We start from the raw sequence: 24,896 nt of genomic DNA on the forward strand, positions 1-24,896 counted from the left end.
GAAAGGGAGGCAGTCACAGCCCCTAGATGCTTTCCTGCTCTCCCCACGAATTCAGCCAGGGAGTGGGCCATGCGCTCAATGAGCCTGCAGCTGGGGGCCCCTGCGCTGTTTTGGCGCTCAGCCCACTCAGGAATTCAGCCACAGGGGCCTTGACAAGAGCTGTGCCTTTTAGCCCTCTTAAGCAGAGACGGGAGCCGCGGGGGTCGGGCGTAGGCGGTCCAGGGGCGGGGCGAGGGAGGCAGTGGGCCGGGTGCCTACGGGGTGGAGACTGGCCCAGCTGCACTACCTCCGCCGCCTGCACCGCCTCCGCCGTCCTCGCCGCCTTCTCTTCTCCGCAGGCATCGGGCCCTCACACACCGGCTTCTTCCTGGCCCCTAGCCTCCGCGTCTCCGCATCGCCGCATCTCCCCGTCTCCCCGTCTCCTCGTCCAGCTCCCGCAAGATGACGCTCAAGGCAAGCAAGGGCGAAGGCGGGAGCAGCATGCATACAGCGCTCTCCGACCTCTACCTGGAGCACTTGCTGCAGAAGCGCAGCCGGCCAGAGGTGAGTGGCCTCCGTGGGTCCCCAGGGCGTGGGGTGCGGAAGCCGGACTCAGCCATGCCTCCCACCTCGGGACCTCCTCTGTCTACGGCCCTGTCTCCCGGGGCCTGCCCTCGGGAGTCCTGTCCCTGGGGTGAAGGCCGTCGCAGCCAGCAGCTTGTGTGGAGTTTTGGGTGCGGTGGGTGGTTGCCCCCAGCAACCCTTCTACGTGGGAATCAGAAGAGGCCGAGGCCTCGACAGAGTGCTTATTAAGGTCCAGGAAAACTTCGTGGACGGAAGTCAGTCAGTCAGAAAGACTTTAAGGAGAAGATCCAAGAGCAGATCTGATTCGTTGGTGTTGAAATGCCTGTGTTTGCTCAGCAGAAAGGGTTGTAAAAGCCAACTCTGGCTCTAAAGTGCTCACTCACTGTCCCTCTGCATTTAGACAGAACCCCTTGTGCTAGTTTGCAAATGCGGTAACCTGGTGTATTTGTGGGTAGACAAGGAATGCAAGGATTTCAGAGATAATTCTGCCCTCTGGATTCCTGTGATGACCTGTAAATACCTGTTAACATCTATCCTCAAAGATGCCCTCAGGGGAGGTTGTCATTTTCTTAGTTCTCATAGTTCTGGTTGTGGACGGACCCAGGAAGGTAAGGTTATCTATCGCTCAGGGTCTCTCAGGAAGGGATAATGCCACTAGAATGCTCACTCATTCCCTCACTCATCTGGAAGCTGAGGCTGGCTCTTATTTGGAGCCATCAGCCACAAGAGATGCCAGTATCCCTTTCCTGTGGCCTGGCCTTCCTCATATCGTGGTGGCCAGGTTGAGAGAGAGAGAAAGAGAGAATGAGGGAGAATGAGAGAATGAATATGAATCCAACTGTGTGCAGTCTTTTTCTCTCTGGCTCCTTTCACTCAGCATAACCTGATCCCCATCTATAACTCCATGACCAGAGCTTGTGTAAACCTCATGGGCAAGTCGAGAGATTATCTGCCTTTTTGTAAAGAGGCCCTGTCACTACAAGAGTTATGCTATGGATGTACTGTCTGAATAAACAGCCTTAACCAGTTTTTGTGGAGCTGTGAATTTTTTCTAAAATACTGTATACAGTCTATGCATTAGCCCATTTATTTTTGTTGTTATTTTTGATGGCTTGACCCCACGAACTTGCTGATTCTCATTTTGTGAGGTTCACCTTCCCTTTTGGACTCTTAACCAGTCTTTGCTGCCAACACTAGCCTCTGCCTCTCATTTGCTGTGTGGCCTTGGGCAAGCTGCTGAAGCTCTCTGTGCCTTAAGTTTCTCTTCTCTGTAAAATGCACTTGCTTGGAGGATTGTGGTGGTGTTTACCTGAGGTAATACTTGTCAGGCACTTCCGAGCGCACTGGGACATTGAACCGCACTGGGACATCCAGCACCTCTCAAAGAGCTGCCTGTCCAATAGCAGTCAACATGTTTCCCTATCCTGGCAAGAAGCAGGAAAACCTGTGCAGAAGTTGTTGGCTTTAATTGAAACGTAAAATAAAATCATAAAATTATGTTGCCGAAAGCTTAATTTAAGGGGATTGCTTTGTGTAAAAGTTCTCCAGACTCAAAACCCAAAGTTTTACTTTTGACCAAAGTCCACATTTAATACTGTATTGTCAAATGATAATTTTGCAATAGGTTTGAACTGTAGCCTGTCTTCCAGATTTAATTAGTGTTATTTCTTTGGAGAAACTAGTTTTAGAAGGTCTCTCTGGGCTTGTTCTTTACAGAAATATACATTAGTGCATACAAAATTGATTATAAAATTCCTAATACTCCTTCTCTCTTCAGTCTTACTTGAAGCAGCACTTTCCCCATGACCTGGCATTAAATAGGTCGAGAATCCCCCAGAATTCACTCGGGCGTATCCAACATCAAAAAATAAACTAAAAAATAAGTTGGGCCCAGAGGAGTTGCCACTAAGAACACTTATCTATTGATTCTCAGGCCATCGGGTGCAACATCACTCCACACTGGGTATCATTCGTTGTGGCGTGCTATTTACAAGCCTGGTGTGGGGCTAAGAAGTCAGTGTGTACACCGATGCAGGTGTAGGGTGCTGCGAAGCTCTCAGAGCCTGAGTGTTTTCTTTTTACAGAAAGGGTAATAGAAAATGAAGTGTAACTTTCAAATTATTTGGTTCTCTCCCCACTTTCAGTACAAGGTGTGGTCTCAGCCTGTGTGACTCCTTCCCTTCTAGGAACCCTGTGACTGCCTTCAAAACTAAAGGACTTGGTATACCTTGCAGATGATAATATGTTGTCTTTTTTTAACCACTTGGAGGCTAAGTACATTAAAGTTTTGTCATGTAAATTCTAGTCAATATTTTATATTAAAGAAGATAACATTTTCTAACTCATTTGTTCTTTGACACTGAATAAGATATTTGAGGTCAAAATCAATTCCCTTAAATCAGGGTTTCCCTGACCTTCATATTACTGACATTTAAAAAAAAAGATTTTATTTGTTTTTAGAGAGAGGAGAAGGGAGGAAGAGAGGGAAACATCAATGTGTGGTTGCCTCTCGCTCGCCCCCTGCTGGGGACCTGGCCCACAACACAAGCCTGTGCCCTGACTCATAGTCAACCAGAGACCCTTTGTTCGCAGACCAGCACTCAATCCACTGAGCCACACCAGCCAAGGCGACATTATTCACATTTTGAGTCTGGTAATTCTTTATTGGGAAAAGTAATAGCTGCTCCCCTCCCAGCCAGTTGTGACAATCAAAAATGTCTTGAGACATTGCCATATGTCCCCTGGGGCAAGGAAGATAACTCAGTTGACATGTCATTGATGTAGAGATTGCCCCTAAGCAGTGACTTGCACAAAACTTTCAGTATTGCTAAAAACAGGAGGACTCTGGATGTGGGGAATAGAAAGGCAACTTTAGAAAGTAAATAACCAAATTTCCAAAAGTAGCTGGCCCAGGGGTGGGGAACAGGAAGAAAAGCTCTGAATTGGGGAACCAGAATACAACTTTTGTAACATGTAATTTTCTTTTCTGAGTCTTCACGTTTTCTTTTTTTTTCTTTATATAAAGAAATATATGTGAACAAAATACATATATATGGTTTTGCTCAAAAGTCACCTTTCCTGCAAGGCCTTTTCTGGACACGCTATTCAAAATCACGAACCCCCTTGCCCAATTTCTGCCATTTTCCTCCATAGCACACATCATCTTTGGATATTCTTTCTAATGTATGGTGTTTAGTAGGTGAGTCCGCCCGCTGGAACACCCACTCTGTAAGCACAGGGTCTGTCTCTTACTCATTGCTTGTACCCAAGCACCTGCATATATCTTCCATATGCAAATACTAGTCCTCTCACAGGGAGGACTAGTCCTCTCCAGCTCCCACAGGGCTCAGCTTGCTCAAATTGTATGGAGAAAAAATCCTCCTGACACTTGGACTCTAAGTGAGGAGATGACTTAGGAGCCAAAGGTGCCCTGCAGTTCTGATAGGAATAAACTTCAATTAACACCCTTTTGTGTCCCTACCATAAAGGCCACTTCTATGCTTCACACTTTTGGAGGTGCTGTGCCTGCATTCTCTCCTTCAACCTTCACAAACTCTGAAGTCCATGCTCTTTTAAGTCCTGGAGTTTAAAACTTACTAGTCCTTTGACTTAAGACAAGTTTCTAAACCATTTCACACAAAACAGGGACGAGGACTTCATGAATGGTGTATGTACACAGTCCAGGTGCTGCTTTAATGGCAGTATGTGGCTTTTCAGTCCTCTGTTTCTTTCTGTGTGGAGCTACGGTTCTTGAGTTTCCTGTTTTCCTCTAGTGCAAGGAGAAGCCTTTGCCAGTGTACATAGTACACTGGGTAGATAAAAGCACATTGGGAAAGGATCTTTAGAAACTTGGCCTTTGGATGGATGGATGTGTTCTCAAAAGGATTTACTGCCTGAAAAGCAATGTGCCTAGTTAATGTATAATTTTAAGATAGTACTTGCAGGAAGTCCTGGCCCTTAGATCTTCCTCTCCCCCAAACGTCTCCTCAGCTCTTCATCATTTGTGGTTAAACAGTGTTAATCTCTTTCTAAGGCTTTGGAGCACTCTTTATTTTCTCATAGTTTGTCTTGTTCCGCCCCGCCCCCAACACACACACACACACACACACACACACACACACACAAAGTGGAATCTTGCTAGGGCAAAGAGTGGGATGTTTGTGTGCCCATGGGCCCCCAAACTGTGGGAGGCAGGCTGCTGTTGGGGGGCAGTTCCCAGGGCCTGCCCTCAGGTGATCACTCACCTTCTTGGTCTGGGCCTTCTCCTAAGTCTCTTTGCCAACAAAGAGCCTTGGAGTTGGCAAAGAGCCCAACAGTTGGCTGAACTATATTCTTTCCTATGTCACTGTCACTTTCTAATTCAATTGTTTGAATGAGAAAAGCAACTTTAATTACCCCTGCTTTATTCACTCTCTCCAGCCCCCAAGTTTGTTTTTCATTTCTTTTTTTAATCCCAACTTCCTTTGAGCAACTACGTCTGCCCTTTGAACCCTGTTGCAGATGTTTCCTCCGGAGGGAGTTGCAGAGCAACAGGCTTGCCACTCCAGCAGTTTGTAAGATTAAAGGCCAGGAGGCTGCAGAGCAAAGGCCAAACATGCAGTTGTGTTTACACACCAGTTTCTCCTGAATCTGAGCAGTCATCATTAAGCAGAGTCACTCCCACCTTGCCTATCATTGGTGTGGGGCAGGCCCATCATAGCCCTGGGGCTTCCCATGTCCACTGGAGATGAGGGGGGCGTTTTTGAAGTTGTGAAGGGGACTCTGCAACATGAAGTCTATTACATTAGACTTTTACTGTTTGTCAACATTGCTCATGGTGCTTACCACTCACATGGTGATATGGTGGTGATGGTGGTGGCAAAACTGAAAAAACAGCAGAACATACATGCCTTGGTAGCCATTCATGTCATAAGTGAATGTTGAGCAAGCTCCTGTTAGAGCTGGGCACTGTTCTGGGTGCCTGGGTTCATGAGTGAAGACAACAGACAAAGAACTCTGCCTGCCTGAGACTTAAATTCCAGCTTGGGGAGAGAAAATAAACAAAATAAACAAGTAAAACATACGTAGCACATTGGAATGTATTACCAGCTATGCAAAGAGTACAAGTTAAAGGAGATAAAGGAGCCAGGACAGGCGACTGGTATGTGTCGCTGGGACTAGATGAACGGGTGGGACAGACTGCAGTTTAAGTTGTCCACCTGGACAAATTAGTGATCCTGAGTCCAAGAGAAATACCTTCCCCTTTGTCCTAAGCCCAGCCTCTGCCGGTTGTGCAGCAGGCAGACTGGGATGCAGCTTCATCAGGCAGAACTTGTGTATGAATCCCAGTTCTTCTGTCTTCCCCTCCCATTGAAGAGCAGACTTCCCTTTGTCCATCCCCAAGACTTCCTGCCTTCTTCCCCTCTCTCCCCTGCAGGTGCCATCCTTATTATTTAGAAAGCCTCTGTGGAGCTCTATTTGCAAGTTTTGAAGAAAGCTGACAACCTTGGTCTGTGGCCTTTGAGCACTTACAGTCTAAGACAGTCTTAAACTCCATGGAGGATATCTTTCCCATTTATCATTTATGGTAGATTAATGAATGAGGGATAATTTCTTCTCACCATAGTGAGCTGCTGAAGGTCAGAGACCATGCTTAACTATGTCAAGCTCTCTTGCACTTAATGGGGTCTCAGACCAACTAATTGAATTAAGTAATCAATCACCTTTACTTTGCATGTGTACGCATCCACACAGACATCGAGTCTGTGTATGTCTGCATATTCTTGCTGCTACAATTTTCTGTAGTGAGGAGATGCAAGGGGTTAGCTGAAGGAGTTTGCTATAAGGTGTGGTCAAGGAGAAGTTAGCCCTTCTTTTCTGAGAGAAGTTTCTCTGAAGACAGGGCCCAGGGAGAGGTTAGTAGGCTGGGTAGAGTGTGTCTTAGGAAGACAGGGTGGCTCAGGGACAAGTTCATGCTAGAGAAGATTGTGCTTTGCTTTTGGAAGCCTTACTGTTCCGTACTGGTTCTCTACTTACCCTGTTGGAGGTTTCCGTTTACCATAGTCATCATTTGTAACTTCTGGGTGAGTATGATAGTGATTCTTAGTCATCATGAAGGGGAACGAGTGGATGGATAAGCACATTTGAAAGACCAATCTTTGGGATAGCAACTCTTGACCTTTTCTGACTGGAATGTGCTTTGCTTCTGGTAAGCTTGCCCGAGTCCTTCATTTAAAGGCTGTCATGGTAAAATTAATCTTTATAGTAAAGCTGAGTAAGAAATTTACCTGCCTTGTCTAGGTACACTATCATATAGCCTTCTCCCTCTTTCAAAGGTCGTTTTGTATTCTATGGACTAAGACTTTCTAATCTGTCATTACTTAGAACATTATACAGGGATTCACCAAGTCTGAAAACATAGGTGAATCATTGTAAGTGGTTTATTGATGGTACATTACAGCACATGATAAAATAATGTGATCCATCTTCCCAAACTTTATGGCCACCTCTATACTACTACTGTTACCAGCACAAGCGTTAGTTGGTGATAAACCCATAAAATTAATTTCTGAGTTTGGTTTTTCAGCTTTCTTAGCCCCACAATTACTAGTGATAAGAGATTCATAAGTCAGGGTCAAGGAAAGTCCTTACATTTATTTCATGCTTTGCATTAGAAATGGGAGGTTTGAGCTCATAATTTTTGGCAGCAATCACTCAATTGGTGGTCCTTGAATTCCTCATTCTATAGACTCGATCTGTAATACATACACATGGTAAAAACAAAAAATAATACAGATGGTTCATTTGAGAAAGGAAATTCTTCCTTCCAACTTTATGCTATTTCTTCTCTGGTTTTCTTGAATCTACTTAGAGAGATATTTGCTCTTGTGCCCTTTAAATGGATCTGTGGCAATAGCTACCCTGCTTTTGATGCAAAGCATGAGAATTCTTTGTCTAGGCCTAAATCCTGACCATTGTCTCTGTATTTTTTTTTCTAAAAAAGTTTATAGCTGTACACTTTACATTGGAATCCATGATCCATTTTATAAGTTGTGTGGTTTAGATTACTGTTTCTTTCTCCCCTGCCCCACCATGGGTATCTGACTGCTCCAGCGCCATTTGTTACAAAGCCTGCCCTTCCTCCACTGAATCGCATTTGCACCTTCATCAAAATCAACTGAGCATATCTGTGTGGGTCTGTTTCTGAGCCCTCTATTCTGTTCTATTCATCTATGTGTCTGTACCACACGTAGTTTTTTAAAGATTTTATTTATTTCTTTTTAGACAGAGGGGAGGGGTGGGAGAAAGAGAGGGAGAGAAACATCCATGTGTGGTTGCCTCTTGCACAGCCCCCACAACCCAGGCATGTGCCCTGACTGGGAATCGAACCAGTGACCCTTTGGTTCACAGGCCACCGCTCAATCCACTGAGCCACACCAGCCAGGAATGTACCACACATTCTTGATTGCTTATAAATATATGTCTTGAAACTGTGTACACTGATTCCTTCTAGTGTCTTCCTTTTCAAAATTATTTTAGCTGTTCAAGGGCCTATGCCTTTATATCATGTACATGATTTTTAAAAGTCATTCAGAGGTGCTTTTAGTGTAACTTATGTGGGTCAGGTGAGTGAAGCTGCTTGTGTATAAGAAAAGTAACACTGCCTTGGCCAGGTTTCTCAGTAGATTGGAGCATCATCTCATATACCAAAAGTTTGTGAGTTTGATTCCTGGTCAGGGCACATACCTAGATTCTGGGTTTAGTCCCAGGTCAGGGCGTGTATGGGAGAGAACTATTCGATCTCTCTCTCTCTCTCTCTCTCTCTCTCTCTCCCCTCTCTCTGTCCTCTTCTCTTTCTCTCTCCCTACCCCTCTCTCCCTCTCCCTCTCCCTCTCTTTTTCTCTCTCTTCTTTCCTCTTTCTCTAAAATCAATGAACATATCCTCATGTGAGGACTAAACATTAAAAAAGAAAGAAAGAAAGAAAACTAACATCCCAGATGCAGGGAAATCAGCAGCCAACACTCGGCTTCTGTACCAGGGAGCAGTAGGGAATGACCTAGAGAACATGTGCCTATCTTCAGGGGGCAGCCACAGCCTGACCCAACAGCTTTGTCCCGCTTTTTTATTATCCCGCATCTCCCTGATCTTGTTTGAGATGGCAAGATGCCCGATTCAGTTCTTTTTTTTTCTAAATATTTTATTTATTTACTTTTACTTATTTTATTTACTTTTAGAGAGAGGGGAAGGGAGGGAAAAAGAGAGGGAGAGGAACATCAATGTGTGATTGCCTCTTACATGGCCCTCACTGGGGACCTGGCCTGTAACCCAGGCATGTGCCCCGACTGGGAATCAAACTGGCAACCCTTTGGTTCGCAGGCCAGCACTCAATCCACTGAGCTATACCAGCCAGGGTTCCTTCTTTCTGCTTTGAGAGTGGAGCTCTCAAAGGCTGGGTTGGCAGCTTTGGGGGAGATGTTTTTAGCCCGAGCTCATGTTTTTGCTTTCTCTGTACAGGCACTTCAGAGCCCCTGACTGTTGTGCTCTCCAGAGTGACACAGTTCTCGGCCAGTTCCTCCTCTGTGCACATTTCAGGCCTTGCTGTCTCAGCTCTGCTTAGTCAGTGGTCATTCCCCCATCTGCTTCCCATCTTCTAGACAGTTATTGAAATCTCTAATCCATGGTAACTTCCTCATTTCTTTCTGTGTTTCTGTTCCTTGCCCCCTTTGCTCTCATTTAAACAGAGTCTGGGGTGTACACTGGCACTTAGGCTACCAACTTGAACCCAAATCACAGTCACTTACAAAAATCTGTCTCACCAGAATAGAAAGCATTGTATTTTGTGGAGCTTCTAGAGTAATAGATTTTCATTTGCCTGAATAGAAGTTCATTGAAAACAAAGGGATGTGGGAAACTTTCAATGCCAAACATTTTCTTTAGCAATGTGTTTCAGCATTCTAAGTGCCAGTCTATCTTGGCACTCCCCTGCAGATAGACTGGCGTGGCATCTTGACAACAGCTCACATTTGTAAGTGAAACACTGAGAGGTCAAGAGACTTGCCCAAAGTTGCCAAGCCATTAGTTGAAAGAGTCAGGACTCAAACCCAGACAGACTGCCTATGTTTCTGCCAAAATGCACACCTACGATTTTTAACCTGTGCTTTTTTCTTTTACTGACTTCTTTTATTGCAGTGACACATGCACATAGTAAGTAATTTGAAAGGTTTACAGTGAATATAATTTCCTTCTCACCCCATCCTGTGGTCACCCAATTCTCCTTCCCAGAAGCAACTACTGTCATTTGTGTCTCCTTCCAGAGATAGCTTATGCATTTATAAGCAAATATGAATGTATTCATTTGTTTCACTGTTTATGCTGATGACAGCATATCTTTCCTCACTGTGGGTTTTTTCCTCTTAACAAAGTATCTTCAAGGTTAACCTCAGAATGTCCTTTTCATTGCTACATAGTGTCTGTGTGCCAGAATGCCCCCATAAGATGCAGTGTTAACTACACCATTGAGTCATCTACTGTAGACAACCTTGAACTTGTATGGGGTTCTGTGCTTCCAGGTATTGTAAGTTACATTTATAAATACAACCCTGTCTTAGACAATTCTGTTTTAATGGCAAGGCCATATGATTCAGTGTCATGTGAGTCTAGTTGCTACACAAAGCAGTTTCTCTTTCTTAGTACTTCCCTCATTTGAGGCCACCCTATAACTAACACTATCTCAAATGTCACCATCTTATCAGAGTTGAAACTCTTAAAAAGGACGAAGTTGATTAAAATTAAAATATTCTTTTTTTAAGGTACATACTATGTCTTATAATACATATGTCCATCCACAAGCCTCTAACCTCTTTGTCTCTGATCTTCCAATTCATTTCCATCTAGGCCCTTGGGTAGGCCAGTGAGCACTTCCCAGGAATGAATGAATGAACGAATGAATGAATGAATGAATGAATGAATGAATGAATAAATGAAGAGGGATCAATTGATTCCCACTTTTCCTTCCCCACAAAATGGATAACAAGGTGTACCACTCACAGCCCCACTGTCTTTGAGGGACACCCTTGGGTATGGCTGGAATGCAGCTGCCACCCATTTTCAGCTTGTACTCAAATACTGAACTGACTCTCCCATTAACCAAGCTCAGCCTGTTCCTCCTCCTCCATATTGGTTTTGAATTAATATTTTACCTGGGGCGAGGGGTGCACTTTTAGAGGTTTCCACTTAGCATTCCCTTTTGTCATAGTGCTTACCCTGAGACCTGGGCTACTTCAAGTTAATAGATTAGAAGCATAAGGAAGAGCCAGCAAAGAAGACTGAGAAGGAGCATTTGAAGGAGAAAAGAATGATCATCTGTGAGGTGTGGCACCTCAATCTAATCATGAGAAAACATTGGACAAACCCAAACTGACAGACAGTCTATGAAACAGTAGCCCTGTCCTCTTCAAAAATGTCAAGATCATGAAAGGCTGATCCAAATTAAGGCTGATCCACCCTTAACTTTTTCAAATTAAGGGTGACTAAAGAGATGTGAAGACTCAACACAGTGCATGATCCTGGATTGGGTCCTAGTCTAGGAAAAGAAAATGCATACCTATAAAAGACATTTTTGGACAGTTGATGGAATTTTAATATGAACTGAGGACCACATGATAGTATTGTATCAGTGCTGAGTTTTCTCTTTTGAGAATGTTTTTGTTCTTAGAAAACACACAGGCCCTGGCTGGTGTGGCTCAGTGGACTGAGCGCGGGCCTGCGAACCACACGATCGCAGTTCGATTCCCAGTCAGGGCACATGCCTGGGTTGCGGGCCAGTCCCCCGCAGGGGATGCGCAAGAGGCAGCCATACATTGATGTTTCTCTCCCTCTCTCCTTCCCTTCCCCTCTAAAGATAAATAAATAAAATCTTAAAAAATAAGAATTAAAAAAAAAAGAAAACACACAGAAGCATTTATGAGTTAAGGATCATGATGTCTTTAGATTATGCACAAATGATTCAAAATTTAGATTTTACAGTTTTTAGTTTATTTCTTAAATTTAATTTATTTATTTTTAGACAGAGGGGAAGGGTAGGAGAAAGCAAGAGAGAAAAATTTCAATGTGTGGTTGCCTCTCATTTGGCCCCCACTGGGGGTCTGCCTGCAACCCAGGCATGTGCCCTGACTAGGAATTGGACCAGCGACCCTTTGGTCTGCAGACTGGCACTCAATCCACTGAGCCACACCAGCCAAGGCAGATTTTGCAATTTTTAAAAAAGTGCTATGGGGGATGCACGAAAGGCAACCATACATTGATGTTTCTCTCCCTCTCTCCTTCCCCTCTAAAGATAAATAAATAAATAAAATCTTTAAAAATATATATATATATAAAGTGCTATGCTCACATTGCCGTCCATGTCTTTTGGTGCACATGGAAGGCTCTGTGTTTCTGTTGAGTGGCAGTGGAATGGCTGGGCCCTGTGGTAGAGACTACTGGGGTTCACATTCCCACCTACTGGGCATGAGGGCTCCAGTTTCCTGCTCCATGGCTTGCCTGTTCACTCTCTTAATGCATTTCCCATCCATATTTTGTTTGGAATTTTCAAATTTACTAAAGAGATGAAAGACTTTTCCAGTAACACCTATTAGGCACATCTCCTAAATTCTATGGTTAACATTTTGCTATGTTTGCTCTAACACGTATCTGTCCAAAAAAGAAAATCCATCTAGCCACCTTTTTGTGTGTGCATTTCAAAGTTGCAGTCATCAGAGCACCTCCTCTCTGAAAGGTACAGCATGCACATCATTGGCTAGAATTCAGCATTTCTTTATGGTTCTTCTTTTTTAGATAGAATTTACATATACTAAATGCACTGGATGAGTTTTAACACATACATACACCCGTGTAACCCAAACCCCTGTCATGACATATTTTACCAGCACCCAATGAAGTTCTCTCATGCCTCTTCCCATCCCATCAGAGGCAACTACTGCTTTATTTCTGTACTGTAGTTTTGCTTGTTCTAAAACCTCATCAATTGTATTATATAGTTTGTATTCTGCCTAAAGCTTCTTTCACTCAACATAATGCTTTTGAGATTCATCCATGTTGCTGCATGTATCAGCAGTTTGATCCTTGTATTGCTGAGAAGTATTGCATCATAGGGGTGTAGTACATGCGATTTATGCATTCTCCTGCGGATGAACGCCTGGGTTGTTTCTACTTTTCGGCTATCGTAAATAAAGCTGGTATGAACATTCATGTACAAGCCTTTTTGTGGACATCTGTTTTCTTTTCTGTTGGGTGAATACCTAGGAGCAAGATAGCTGGGACATAAGGTAAATGTATGTTTAACTTTATATAAGAAATTTCCAAACTTTTCCGCAGTGGCTGCACAATTTAGCATTCCCACCAGTGGTGTATGAGAGTTCCAATACTTGGCATCATGTGTCTTTCTCATTTTAGCTTTCCTAGTGGGTATGTAGTGGCATCCTGTATTTCTCTGATTAACAGTGATGTTGAGCACATTTTTATGTGCTCATTGGCTATTCATATGTAACCTTTGGTGAAGAGTCTGTTCAAATTTTTTGTCCATCTTTTCATCATTCATCATTTGTCATTTTGTTATTGAGTTTGTAAGAATTCTTTTTGTGTTCTGGACACAAGTCTTTTGTCTGATGGAAATATTGCAAATTGCACTCTCAGGCTGCGCCATGCCTTTTTAGTTCCTTAAGTGTCTTTTGCTGAAAAGTTTTTAGTTTTGCTGAAGTCAATTGTTCGCTTTTATGATTATTGCTCTCTGCGTCTACTAAACCTTTGCCTATGTCGGGGAAGTTTTTCAATGAACAGATGTTCTTAATTTTAAAGGATTTCTCTTTTTATTTTTCATTTTACAGTTAGGATCTTTTATGTTGTTTGTAAGATATTTTTGCCTACTCCAAGGTTATAAAAACATGCTGTTTTCTTCTCAAAGCTTGGTTGTTTTACCTTTCACAGTTGGAGCTGTGGTCCATCTAGAATTGAGTTTTCTGTATAAAATGAGGTGGGAATTGCCCTGACCACTGTGGCTCACTCGGTTTGCCATCATCCAGCAAAGTAAAGGGTTTTCAGTTCAGTTCCTGGCCAGAGCACATGCCTGGGTTGCATGTTCAGTCCCCCGTCAAGATGCATATGGGAGGCAACCAATCAAAGTTTCTCTCTCAGAATGATGTTTCTCTCCCTCTTTTTCTCCTTCCTCCTTCCTCTAAAAATAAATAAAATCTTTGTCAAAATAAAATAAAATGAGGTGGGAATCCGCATTTATTTTTCCCATATGCTTTTCTGATTGACCCAGCACCATTTATTACAAAGACAATGCTTTCTTCACCTCAGCATCACCTTTTTCATAAACCAGCTGATGGTGTTGTATATGTAGGTCTATTTCTGAAGTTTTCATTCTGTCACACCGGCCTTTTATTTATTCTCCAGCCAATGCCACAGTGCCTTTGATTACTTCAGATTTCTAATAAAGAGGTCTTGCTAGCTAGTCATGTAAGTTGTCCAGCATTACTGTTGTCAAGTTTGGGGGGAAGAGGTCACAGTGGAAATGTCATCTTGAGATGGTGGGAGGGGTAGTGGCGATCTCACCTAGAGGTAGCCCCTTGGTTTTAGTGGCCATTATTGTTATCATGGGCCAGGGGCTGGCACCAAGTGCCTAATTTTCCAGTCCAGATCGGACTTCTTTATAGCCCTTAAGTCGAACTGTAAGAGACTGATCCTAACGGAACCAAGTTTACTGCTGTGTGACCTAGAGCATCAGGGAGTAAAGAGGGAATGGAGCAACTGGGTCTGATGCTCACCAGTGCTCCTATCACTGGGGAGGCACCCATTGTTGGAGTGGGAAAGGCCATTGTCATCAGTGCTCACTTCTTCGCTTTCTGGATGCATTCCTACTGCACTTGTCCCCTCTGCCTTGTCTCCTTATGAATTGAATCCACCCTGGATCTTTGCTATAGAGTACATGCACATGTGTGTGTGCCTCATACATGTAGATAGTTCTTATCAGAAGTTCTTGGGGCCCAATGTGCATTAGAAATCAAATTTTTGGTAATTATATTATATTTTAGGTAATTCTCCCAGTAGGGTCCAGGGAAGCACCCTATATATAAGTCAAACACATTCATATTTCTGCAGCAAACTATATAAACATGTCTATAAAATTGGATAAGTAAAGCTTACAAACAGGTTCACATAAATTCAAATGAGATTGGATGCCAATCTTATAACTGTTGGTTTTCAGAGCCATTGGGTTTTAGAATTGCAGTTACAGAATACAGTGGACCTTTGCCATTTATTTCATACATTGTTCTGTTGTTTTGACCTGACAGGCCGTGTCACACCAGTTGAATGCCGTGACTGAGGACATGTATACCAATGGGTCTGCTGCCCCAGGTAGCCCTACCCAGGCTAAGGGGCAGGAGGTGCGGAAGGTGCGACTCATACAGTTTGAGAAGGTCACAGAAGAGCCTATGGTAATCCCTTGTCATATATTCACCCACTGCTTACTGTCAACCACGTAAGTCACTGGGCCACTGAAGGAAACTCAGAAGGCTGAGTTAGGGCATCAGCCAGCTCTCATATTGTCTCTCTACCTCCCTCTCAAGCTCCTCCTCAAAGCAGGCTTCATGCCCATTCTAGTTGAGGACTCCCCCAGGTATAGATGGAAGATATTTCTTTTGACAAATTGCCCTGGATTTTCTTCAAGATAACCTCAGAAAGAGCTTAAAATAAAGCAAGCTGGCCTTGGCTGGCATGGCTCAGTTCGTTGGAGCATCATCCCATAAACTGAAAAGTTGCAGGCTCAGTTCCCTATCAGGACAGATGCATGTGTTGCAGGTTCAATACCCAGTCAAGGTGCGTACAAGAGGCTACTGATCGATGTTTGCTGCTGATATTGATGTTTCTCTCCCTCTCTCTTTCCCTGCCTTCCCCTCTCTCTATAAAATCAATGAGCATATTCTCAAATGATAATAAATAAATCAAGCAAGCAAGCAAGAATACTGTACCATTGTGTTTATTTCAGGGAATCACTCTGAAGCTGAATGAAAAGCAGTCCTGTACGGTGGCAAGAATCCTTCATGGTGGCATGATCCATAGACAAGGTACACTATGTGCAGTTCCTAGATTGTGACCATTTACTGCAGTGGTGAGAGACATGAAGCTTCCATTCTTCAAAACTGGGGATGTTTTTGTAGGTGTGCCAAGAGATTTGTGTGTGGCTCAGTAACTGGCTCTTTAGAATAATTGTGTGATGAGGTCTTCATATGAATTGCCCAGTGCCACCATCTGTCTCTCTGAACATTTCTTATACACCTATTTATATATACCAATATTTTTCTAGTTAGTTAATATTTGAGCAATTAGTGTATACAACCCATTGCATTAGAATTTGAGTACACAGTCCTGGAGAAAACAGACCATCTGTACTTCCTGGAGCTGGCAGTTAAATTGAGAAATTAAACATTACCTGCTACTCCATTAGCTCCTACGCTTTATGTTTAGTTTTGTATCTAGGGTGGTGCAAATTTTGGTAAGTACTCTTTCACATAGCATCTAAACACTGATTAAGTTTACCATTAGGTAGAATGTTGGGGTTTTAATTAAACAACAAAGAAATCTCGAACTTGCTGGTGAATGAGAGTTACTGCGCTCTCTGCCTTGCATTGTCATTCTTTTTAGCATGTATAGGTGTATCATAGCCTCCTGGGATCGGTAGCTACTCTAGTTGCAGGGAACTTTGAAGATGAGGTACTTTTATTCTGTTGTTGGAGTGCTGACATCAGGAAGGATGAGGGAGTCAGACTGTGAAGTACCTGCCACAATACATCCCTCAAGGGAATCAAGAACATTCATGGTGGAATTGTGTAAAATCCTGAGTATTTTATGTACTTTATTGTATAATAAGGCTCTAGATCATGGCTTCTTTTCAATTACAATTTACATTCAGTAGTATCTTCCGTTAGTTTCAGGCGTACAGCTTAGTGGGTAGGCAATCATATACTTTACAAAGTTGAACATTTATCCTTTTGTGGACTAATTTTTCATTTTGTGGTAGGCTTCCTTCATGTTGGGGATGAGATCCTAGAAATCAATGGCACAAATGTGACTAATCACTCAGTAGATCAGCTGCAGAAAGCGATGGTGGGTATTTGCTATGTCATTGTCTTTGTGAGTGTGAATCCACATTGGTGTCAATGTACCTCATTTTTCTGTCCAAGTATTTGCACCTCATTGAGGAGTCTATTACCATTGCTAATCTTTATTCTGTGTAAGAAATGAGAGTTCTCTGCTTTTATTTACTAAAATTCTAAAACAAGGCAAATAATCCAGAGCATATATTTAGAAGAAACATTGGACTGGGTGTCAGAAGGCCTTTGTCTCTAATGGCAGCTCGGAATCCCTGCTCTACTTTATTCTAGCCCCGTGATTTTGAGCAAGTGAATTAACTTCTCTAAATCATCTGTAAAATGAAGACAGTAATCCCTGTTCTTATGTCACAGATTTGCTATGAAGAGCAAATGGGATATTATAATGAAGAGTTGAGTGTGCTCTTTAGATTCAGTTGATATTTGCTGAGCAACTGCTATGCGGCAGGCATATGCTTGGTGTTTGTGCTGGCTATCCTGTTTGCCCCTCCAGATCCTTCACCATTTACCACCTCTGCACATAACAGAGATCATTCCTGTAACCAAAGCACTAAGGAACCCATGGGGTAATTAGCCACTGCTGACAGGAGCCACACCTCAGGCACTCAGGAATGAGTTGCTAGGGCACCAGCCAGCAAATGAACCAGAGAACAGTAACTCAGGAAAAAGTGTCATGTGAGCCAAAATGTGTTTTTTCACTTGAGACAGAGATGAGGAAACTATACCTTGGAGAGTTTTGAAACTTGCCCACAGTCACATGGCTTTTTAAGGATAGACCTGGGATTTGCTTTAATCAAAACTCTTTTGTTTAGACTTCTGCTTTTAACCAAGATGAAGAACAGGGGCCATATTTACCCTGCCTCTTGAAATGATCCAATCCTAAATGCTGATGCCCCTAATGACAGTGCTTCAAAATACCTGAAGCCCAAACTGGTAGAACTGAAAGAAGAAAACTACAAATCCACGATTGCAATCTAAGATTTCAATATCTTTCTCTTCTTTTTAAGATTTTATTTATTTATTTATCTTTAGAGGGGAAGGAGAGAGGAAGAGAAACATCAATGTATGGTTGACTTTCGTGCATCCCCTGCTGGGAGTTGGCCTGCAGGGAACCAACCTGCAACCCAAGCATGTGCCCTGACTGGGAATCAAATCGCGGTCCTCTGGTTCACAGGCCTGTGCTCAATCCACTGAGCTACACCAGCCAGGGCCAATATCTTTCTCTTAATATAATCAACAGAACAAGTAGCCAGAAAATTAGTGAGGATACAGAAGAGGTAAACACCACTATAAACCAACTTGACCTAACAGATGTGTACAGAACACTCAATCCAGCAACAGCAGAATACACATTCTTCTCAAGTACACATGAAACATTCTCCAAGACAGGTCATAAACCAAGCCCCAACATTCAAATCATACAAACTGTATGGTCTACCCAAAAAGAAATTAGAAATCAAAAACAGGAGATATCTGGAAATCCCTAAATATTGGAAATTAAACAACACACTTCTAAAATAACCCACAGGCTGCAGAATAAAATACCTTGAAGTTAATAAAATAAAAACGGTATATCAGAGGTTGTGGAATGCCACTTAAGCAGTGCTGAGGTGGAAGTTTAGAGCACAAAATGCCTATACTAGAAAACAAGACAGGTCTCAACCAAAATTGCCTCAACTTCTGCCTTAAGAGACTAGAAAAAAAGACACATTAACAAAATAAAGGATAGCCCTGGCTGGCATGGCTCAGTGGATTGAGTGCCAGCCTTCAAAGCAAAGGGTTCCTGGTTAGATTCCCAGTCAGGGCACATGTCCGGGGTGTGGGCCAGGTCCCCAAACAGGAGGTGTGTGAGCAGCAACCACACATTGATGTTTCTCTCCCTCTTTTTTTCCTTCCTTTCCCCTCTCTCTAAAAATAAATAAGTAAAATCATTTTTGAAAAGGATAAAAACCGTATGATCATCTCAATAGATAGAGAAAAAGCATTTGACAAAATTCAACATCCTTCTATGATGAAAACTCTCAACACAGTAGGTATGAAAGGAACATATCTCAACATAGTAAAGGCCATATATGACAAACCTACAGCTAATATAATCAATGCCAAAGAGCTAGAAGCTTTTCCTCTGATATCAGCAACAAGAAAGTGGAATTGCTATCTTTTCGGAAAGTAATTTGAGAATACCTATTAAAATGTTCTCATCCTTTGATTCTGCATTTCCATGATGCGATTCTATTGTATAGAAATGAAAATACAAATATAAGGACATATGTTCAAGGATTTCTATTGCAGCAGATTGTAGTGGAAAAAAGCTGGCACCAGTCACAATGCGCAATAATAGGGAGAATAGCCAAATGAAGTATGATACATCCATCGTGTGGAATGCTGCATAGCTATTAAAAAGAATGAGCCCTGGCTGGTGTAGCTCAGTGGATTGAGTGTGGGCCTGCAAACCAGAGGATTGCGGTTCAATTCCCAGTCAGGGCACATGCCTGGGTTGCAGGCCAGTTCCCAGCAGGGGACTCACGAGAGGCAACCATACATTGATATTCCTCTCCCTCTCTCCTTTCCTTCCCCTCTAAAGATAAATAAATAAAATCTTTTAAAAAAAAGAATGAATGAGATCTTCATGCATGGACCTGGAAGCATATCTACCAAGTCAAAGCAAGTTATAGAGTAATGTACATAGTACAATTCCATTTTTGTTTAAAAAACAACAAAAATACATATATATGAATATGTATATATGTATAAATATTTGTAAATGTTTTCATCAGTATGGAGAAAGTTGTTGATATATGTGTGCCAGGACTGATTTTAGGTACTTACGGGGACCTTTTGTGGTGGAGTGTGGGGAGGGGAAATCATGAGGTTTTTCTCATTATTCTTTGTACATCTCCATGTAGTAGAGGAGAAATTGTTCTAATACAAAATTTCAGTGTACAGTAAAAATGGCTGTTGGGAAAAACAATGCATGGGACTTTGAAAGGGGGGAAAGGAGTTTATGAAACCCCAAATCATCCAAGTTAGCCTTTCCTAAAATGTTATTTCTCCTTTCTTTTTTAATAGAAAGAAACCAAAGGAATGATCTCTTTAAAAGTTATTCCCAACCAACAAAACCGTCTTCCTGCACTACAGGTAGGTGGCGCCATTTTCTCTGTTGTGATAATGGCAGAATTCAGGCCCAGTGTTGAGATTCGTTTCAAGTGATACAATTGTTAACTTTAAAGTTCTGTATATCTTACAGGCAGAGAGCTGCCTGATGCTCTATGAACTTTCATTACAAACAGGCAGGCCTTTCTGACCACTAGCAGGACTGGTACTTTGTTGCCTGTTTGTAATGAATAGGAAAGGAAGGGATAATCTTATTCTGCAACTCCAAGAGGAAAATGGGCAAAGGGAATGAAGAGGTCATTCATAGGAGGAAAAATACCAGTGACACTAAGCATACAAAAAAATATCCAGTCATACCTTCAAAGAGAAAAATAGCTTGGACGGGGCTTTGGCAGATGATTGTGGAAGAAGGAGTTTAAAAAAAAACTCTGAAGTTTCTATTGCAGATTACTGTAATAACAGTTTCATGGTCTGAAATAGGTATATTAATGTTCCTATTTCCAACTTTTTGTTATATCACTTTTGGCATATTATGTTTTTCAGGTGATTTGTCAAATGTATTGGTGTGAAATTATTCATAAAATCTTACAACCTTTTAAACATTTCTGGGTTCTCTCTGCTGGGGTGTTTTATTAATTGGCCTTGCTAGGGTGTTCTTAATTTTGTGAATCTTCAAAGAGCCAATTTTGCCTTTGTCAATTCTCTCAACTCTATTTTCTGTTTCATTTGTATCTGTTCTTCATTGGTTTTCTTCTGCCTTTGGGTTGGATTTGTACCCCTAATCTTCCTACCTGAGGTAACTGGTATTAAATTCTGAAGTAGTTTTTTCCAGTGTTTTTTTTCCTATGTATAAATAAATACTTTTTAAAAATGTCAAGTATACTAGGCATCGTTTTTGTTGAATGATATTCTCTTTTAATGTTATATCAGCATCATTCGCGAGAGCATTACATTTTTCTACAAATTGATTTTTATAAATGCATGGTCACATATGCAGTAGATGACCAAAACTTAACTAAATTCCCCATTATTGGAAAATTAGGCTGTTTGCAATAGTTCATTATTATAAATAATTCTGTGGTGAACATACTTACCCATACATTGTAACTGACAACTTTTGCATAGAACTAGATTGCAGGGTCAAGGGGTTACCAACTCAGACCCAATAACCCAAAGACATTTTATACCTTCTTGTTGGAGGGCTCAGGTCTGACCATTCCTCAAACACAACAGTAACCAGTTCCAGTCACTTCAGCTCCACCTCCGTTCTTTTCTTTTTTACTTATTTTTTAAAATATTTTATTTATTTATTTTAGAGAGAGGGTAAGAGAGGGAAAAAGAGAGGGAGAGAAACATCAGTGTGTGGTTGCCTTTTGTGCGCCCCCCACCACTGGGGATCTGGCCTGCAACCCAGGCATGTGCCCTAACTGGGTATCAAACCAGTGACCCTTTGGTTCGCAGGCTGGTACTCAAGCCACCGAGCCACACCAGCTCCCCCCTCCATTCTTGCCTCTGTGTTATTCATTCAGTCCCAACACCACTTACTATATGTGCTGATGCTGGTGATTCTGTTCAAGCTGCCACTGCACTTCCTCTTGCCTTCTTTTTCAGATGTTCATGAGAGCACAGTTTGACTATGATCCAAAAAAAGACAATCTGATTCCTTGCAAGGAAGCGGGACTGAAGTTTGTTACTGGGGACATTATCCAGATTATCAACAAGGATGACAGTAACTGGTGGCAAGGGCGGGTGGAAGGCTCCTCCAAGGAATCAGCAGGATTGATTCCTTCTCCTGAGCTGCAGGAATGGTGAGCTGCTTTTATGCAGGTGGAAATTGCAGATGGGATGGACCCATGCCTATCACAACTAATGGCTTCAAAAATCTGTCATGGCATATGTAGGTACCATTTCTCAACGAAGCCAGCCTCTCCACTTCCCTGGAATAATGGGTAAGGGCAGGGGTAATGATGAGTTGATAAGCTTAGCTGGCAAACCTTTACAGGAAAAGGAGCCTGAATAGCTCTTCGTTTGTGGGCCTGTTTCCTCAAATGCTTTCTCTGCGGTTAAAAAGGAAGTGGCAGTGCCGGGACTGGAGCCCTCCCTGGCCTCCTGCCTCCCAAGCTGGTGCCTTTCTGAGAAGATATCTTCTGAGTCCTGCAGAAAACAGTCAAATTTTAAATATGTGTTCTTTATGCAAATTCCCAGTATGAGGAAAATGAAGTGAGAATCAACATTTATGCCATACATTTATCTGGTCAAACCAGGACTACTTATACAGAGACAATGCTTTCCCCACTGAGCAGTGTCACCTTTATCACAAATGAGCTCGGAGAGACAGGCGCCAGGCCTAAAGCCCCCTGCCAGCTGCCATCCAGACTAATGCGGGGACGGCTGCCCAGGGCTTCCTTCCCAGGGCTCACCCATCTCCTTCACCTCTTTGGAGAGTTCTTATGTGGGTGTCCAAATACCTGGCAATGGAAATGTGTCCCGGAGGAATTGAATGCCCACCACCCTTCTCCCATTAACACAGCCTGGCCATTCCAGCGGGGCTCTTTGCACCTCTCTGTGGAGGCCTCAGCTCTAGGCAACTCAAATCCAAGTGTGGTACTGAGAATACAGTGAACACACTGGTTCAGCTGATTCTTTCCTCACTTCCATGAAGCTCTAAACCCTGCTCACCACAAACCCAGAGCCTTCTACACAAAAGAGAGGCTGAGAGGAGGAGGATAGGGGGGTGGATGGATAGAGAGAGAGAGAGAAAGATACAGGGAGGTTGAGGGGGTGCTGGCAGAGACAGAGAAACAGGCTGAGAGACCAAGTGGGTGGGTCTCAGAGAGAGACACACAGAGAAAGTGAGGGGCTAAGAGGTAGAGGATGAGGGTGAAAGGGGAAGAGTTAGAGACACACAGAGAATGAGGGGATGGCAGAGGGTATGAGAGAGAAGGAGAGGGGTCAAGAACAGCATGAAGTTTATTGGCAAGTGCAAAGGGAAGGAGGCAGATGAGTCTGGATTTTTCCCTAAGATTTCATTTCTTTAGTTTTAGAGAGAGAAAGGGAAAGGGAAGGAGAAAGAGAAGGAGGGAAACATCAATGTGTGGTTGCCTCTCACGCCCCCCCTACTGGGGACCGGGCCTGCAACCCAGGTGTGTGCCCTAAACTGGGAATCGAACTGGTAACCCTTTGGTTCACAGGGCCAAGTTCAATCACTGAGCTCTGTCACAACACAGGCGAATGATCCTGGGACTCACACTGGGAGTTCACTGACATCCCTGGTCCTCTTTTCCTACTAGGAGGGTGGCAAGTGTGTCTCAGTCTGCTCCAAGTGAAGCCCTGAGCTGCAGTCCCTTTGGGAAGAAGAAGAAGTACAAAGACAAGTACCTGGCCAAACACAGTTCAAGTAAGCTTTCTTGAGCTTCCTGGGCCTCCTCTCTGCAGGCTCCTGGCAAGTAGAGATGGTGTGGTGCTTAGTGGAACACGTGCTACGCTGAAAGCATGCCATTTCTTCTGGTTTTCTTTTATTACATTCATTTCCCAAGCTCACTGTAATCAGTGAGACAATGCCAGTACATGTAAACAAAGACTGGTGGTCTGTTCTCACCTACTCAGCATCCTCACCCCTCAAGTAACCAACAAAACAGCCTTCCAGCCCTTTCTCAGTGTGGCATTACCATCAGCATGACCAGCTGGAAGGTCTGAACAACCCCCGAGAATAGCATGCTTTCCTGAGAACTAATTCCGGCTTTGGTTTTTACCTACCATGGTTGGAAATATAATATACCAAAATCGTAAATGAATTTTCAAGCAGATTGTAGACAACAAAGGAATAATGATGCACCACTTACTAAACGCCTCCCATCCCGCTCTAAGTGCAGACAGGGGCAGCAGAGAATAACAGAAACTGAAATCCTCTGGCGTGATTTCTCCACGGCTCCAGAAGTGAACATTGCTTGGTTTTCTTTGTCTCTAGTTTTTGACCAGTTGGATGTTGTTTCCTATGAGGAAGTCGTTCGCCTCCCTGCATTCCAAAGGAAGACCCTGGTGCTGATCGGTATCTCCTCGTCACCCTCCGTGTTGCTTTGCTAGTTAGAGTACATTTTTTGTCCTTTTGTTCCTGCCTGCAGTATATAACCCTTCTTTCCAAAAAAGATAAGCCAGTGAGGGGAAAAAAGAAGTAAGGTCTCTTGGGTTCTCTGTGTAGAACAGGTATAAAGAATTTTCTGAGTTCTAACCTCATCTGGGCTCACCGCACAAGTGAAACTAACAGGTTTTTCAGCAGCTAATTCTTTTAGGTTGGGTTCGGTGCTGGCCAGTCCTAAACTGGGCTTGGCTTTGTTCATCTAGCTGGCTGTACGGGTGTTCTAGTCCTGTGCTTTTTGTAAAGTACACATGTCAGAGTGCTTTGTTAGCAACATCAGTGTCCCTGGAAACTATTTGGAGCTCTTTGGTCATCCACATGAGCCCCAGCCTTTAAATGAAATGAGTCCTTGCTCCAATCCCAGGTGTGTGGGTGTTGGCTCACCTCCCTGTCTTTAGAATTAAAATATTAGTTGCTTAGATCTGTATTAAAGTTCCACTGAAGTTTCCAATAAAAATTCTAGCTTAAATTCAGCACCATTCATTTGGGAGAGCTCAGTAAAGCAAAGGTTCTTAGACAATGGAAACCCTCATGCGTTAGCTGGTTCCTCTGTGGAAATAACAGTTACGTTCTGAGTCCTGATTTTTAGGCCTTAGAAGAGTCTCCCTACCCAGCTGGGACACAAGGGCCTGAAGCCCCTAATCCCCCTGTGGTTAAAGGCACGCTTGCACCTGACCCCAACCCAGATGCTGCGCCAACTCACTTTCACCTGTTGGCGATTTCAGGCTTTGAGAGATGAAAACCCATATTCTGTTCCTACTCCTATCCCTTTTAATTTGGGGAAAAAATGGAAGCCTTCATTAAAATCATAGCAAACCGGATTATTTCTTCTCTCCCTCTGAAGGAGCCAGTGGGGTGGGTCGCAGCCACATTAAGAATGCCCTGCTCAGCCAGGACCCGGAGAAGTTTGAGTACCCTGCCCCATGTAAGT

At 43.0% G+C, this 24,896-nt stretch overlaps 1 protein-coding gene across 1 annotated transcript in view; it reads left to right on the forward strand.

Annotated features, from left to right (window-relative positions):
- The first annotated feature begins 272 nt into the window (after window positions 1-272).
- The window catches only part of MPP1 (MAGUK p55 scaffold protein 1), a 37,056-nt gene continuing 12,432 nt past the window's right edge, over window positions 273-24,896 (forward strand). Inside the window, exons 1-9 of the mRNA XM_037037837.1 lie at window positions 273-543; window positions 14,899-15,042; window positions 15,594-15,672; window positions 16,626-16,711; window positions 19,786-19,854; window positions 21,442-21,638; window positions 23,121-23,227; window positions 23,798-23,878; window positions 24,810-24,890. Of these exons, the coding sequence (XP_036893732.1) occupies window positions 442-543; window positions 14,899-15,042; window positions 15,594-15,672; window positions 16,626-16,711; window positions 19,786-19,854; window positions 21,442-21,638; window positions 23,121-23,227; window positions 23,798-23,878; window positions 24,810-24,890 (946 nt within the window). The 5' untranslated portion in view covers window positions 273-441. The remainder of the gene's footprint in view (window positions 544-14,898; window positions 15,043-15,593; window positions 15,673-16,625; window positions 16,712-19,785; window positions 19,855-21,441; window positions 21,639-23,120; window positions 23,228-23,797; window positions 23,879-24,809; window positions 24,891-24,896) is intronic.

This window comes from Sturnira hondurensis, unplaced genomic scaffold (genome assembly GCF_014824575.4).
Source record: "Sturnira hondurensis isolate 20B ecotype Veracruz unplaced genomic scaffold, ASM1482457v3 Scaffold0023504, whole genome shotgun sequence".
Taxonomy (NCBI): domain Eukaryota; kingdom Metazoa; phylum Chordata; class Mammalia; order Chiroptera; family Phyllostomidae; genus Sturnira; species Sturnira hondurensis.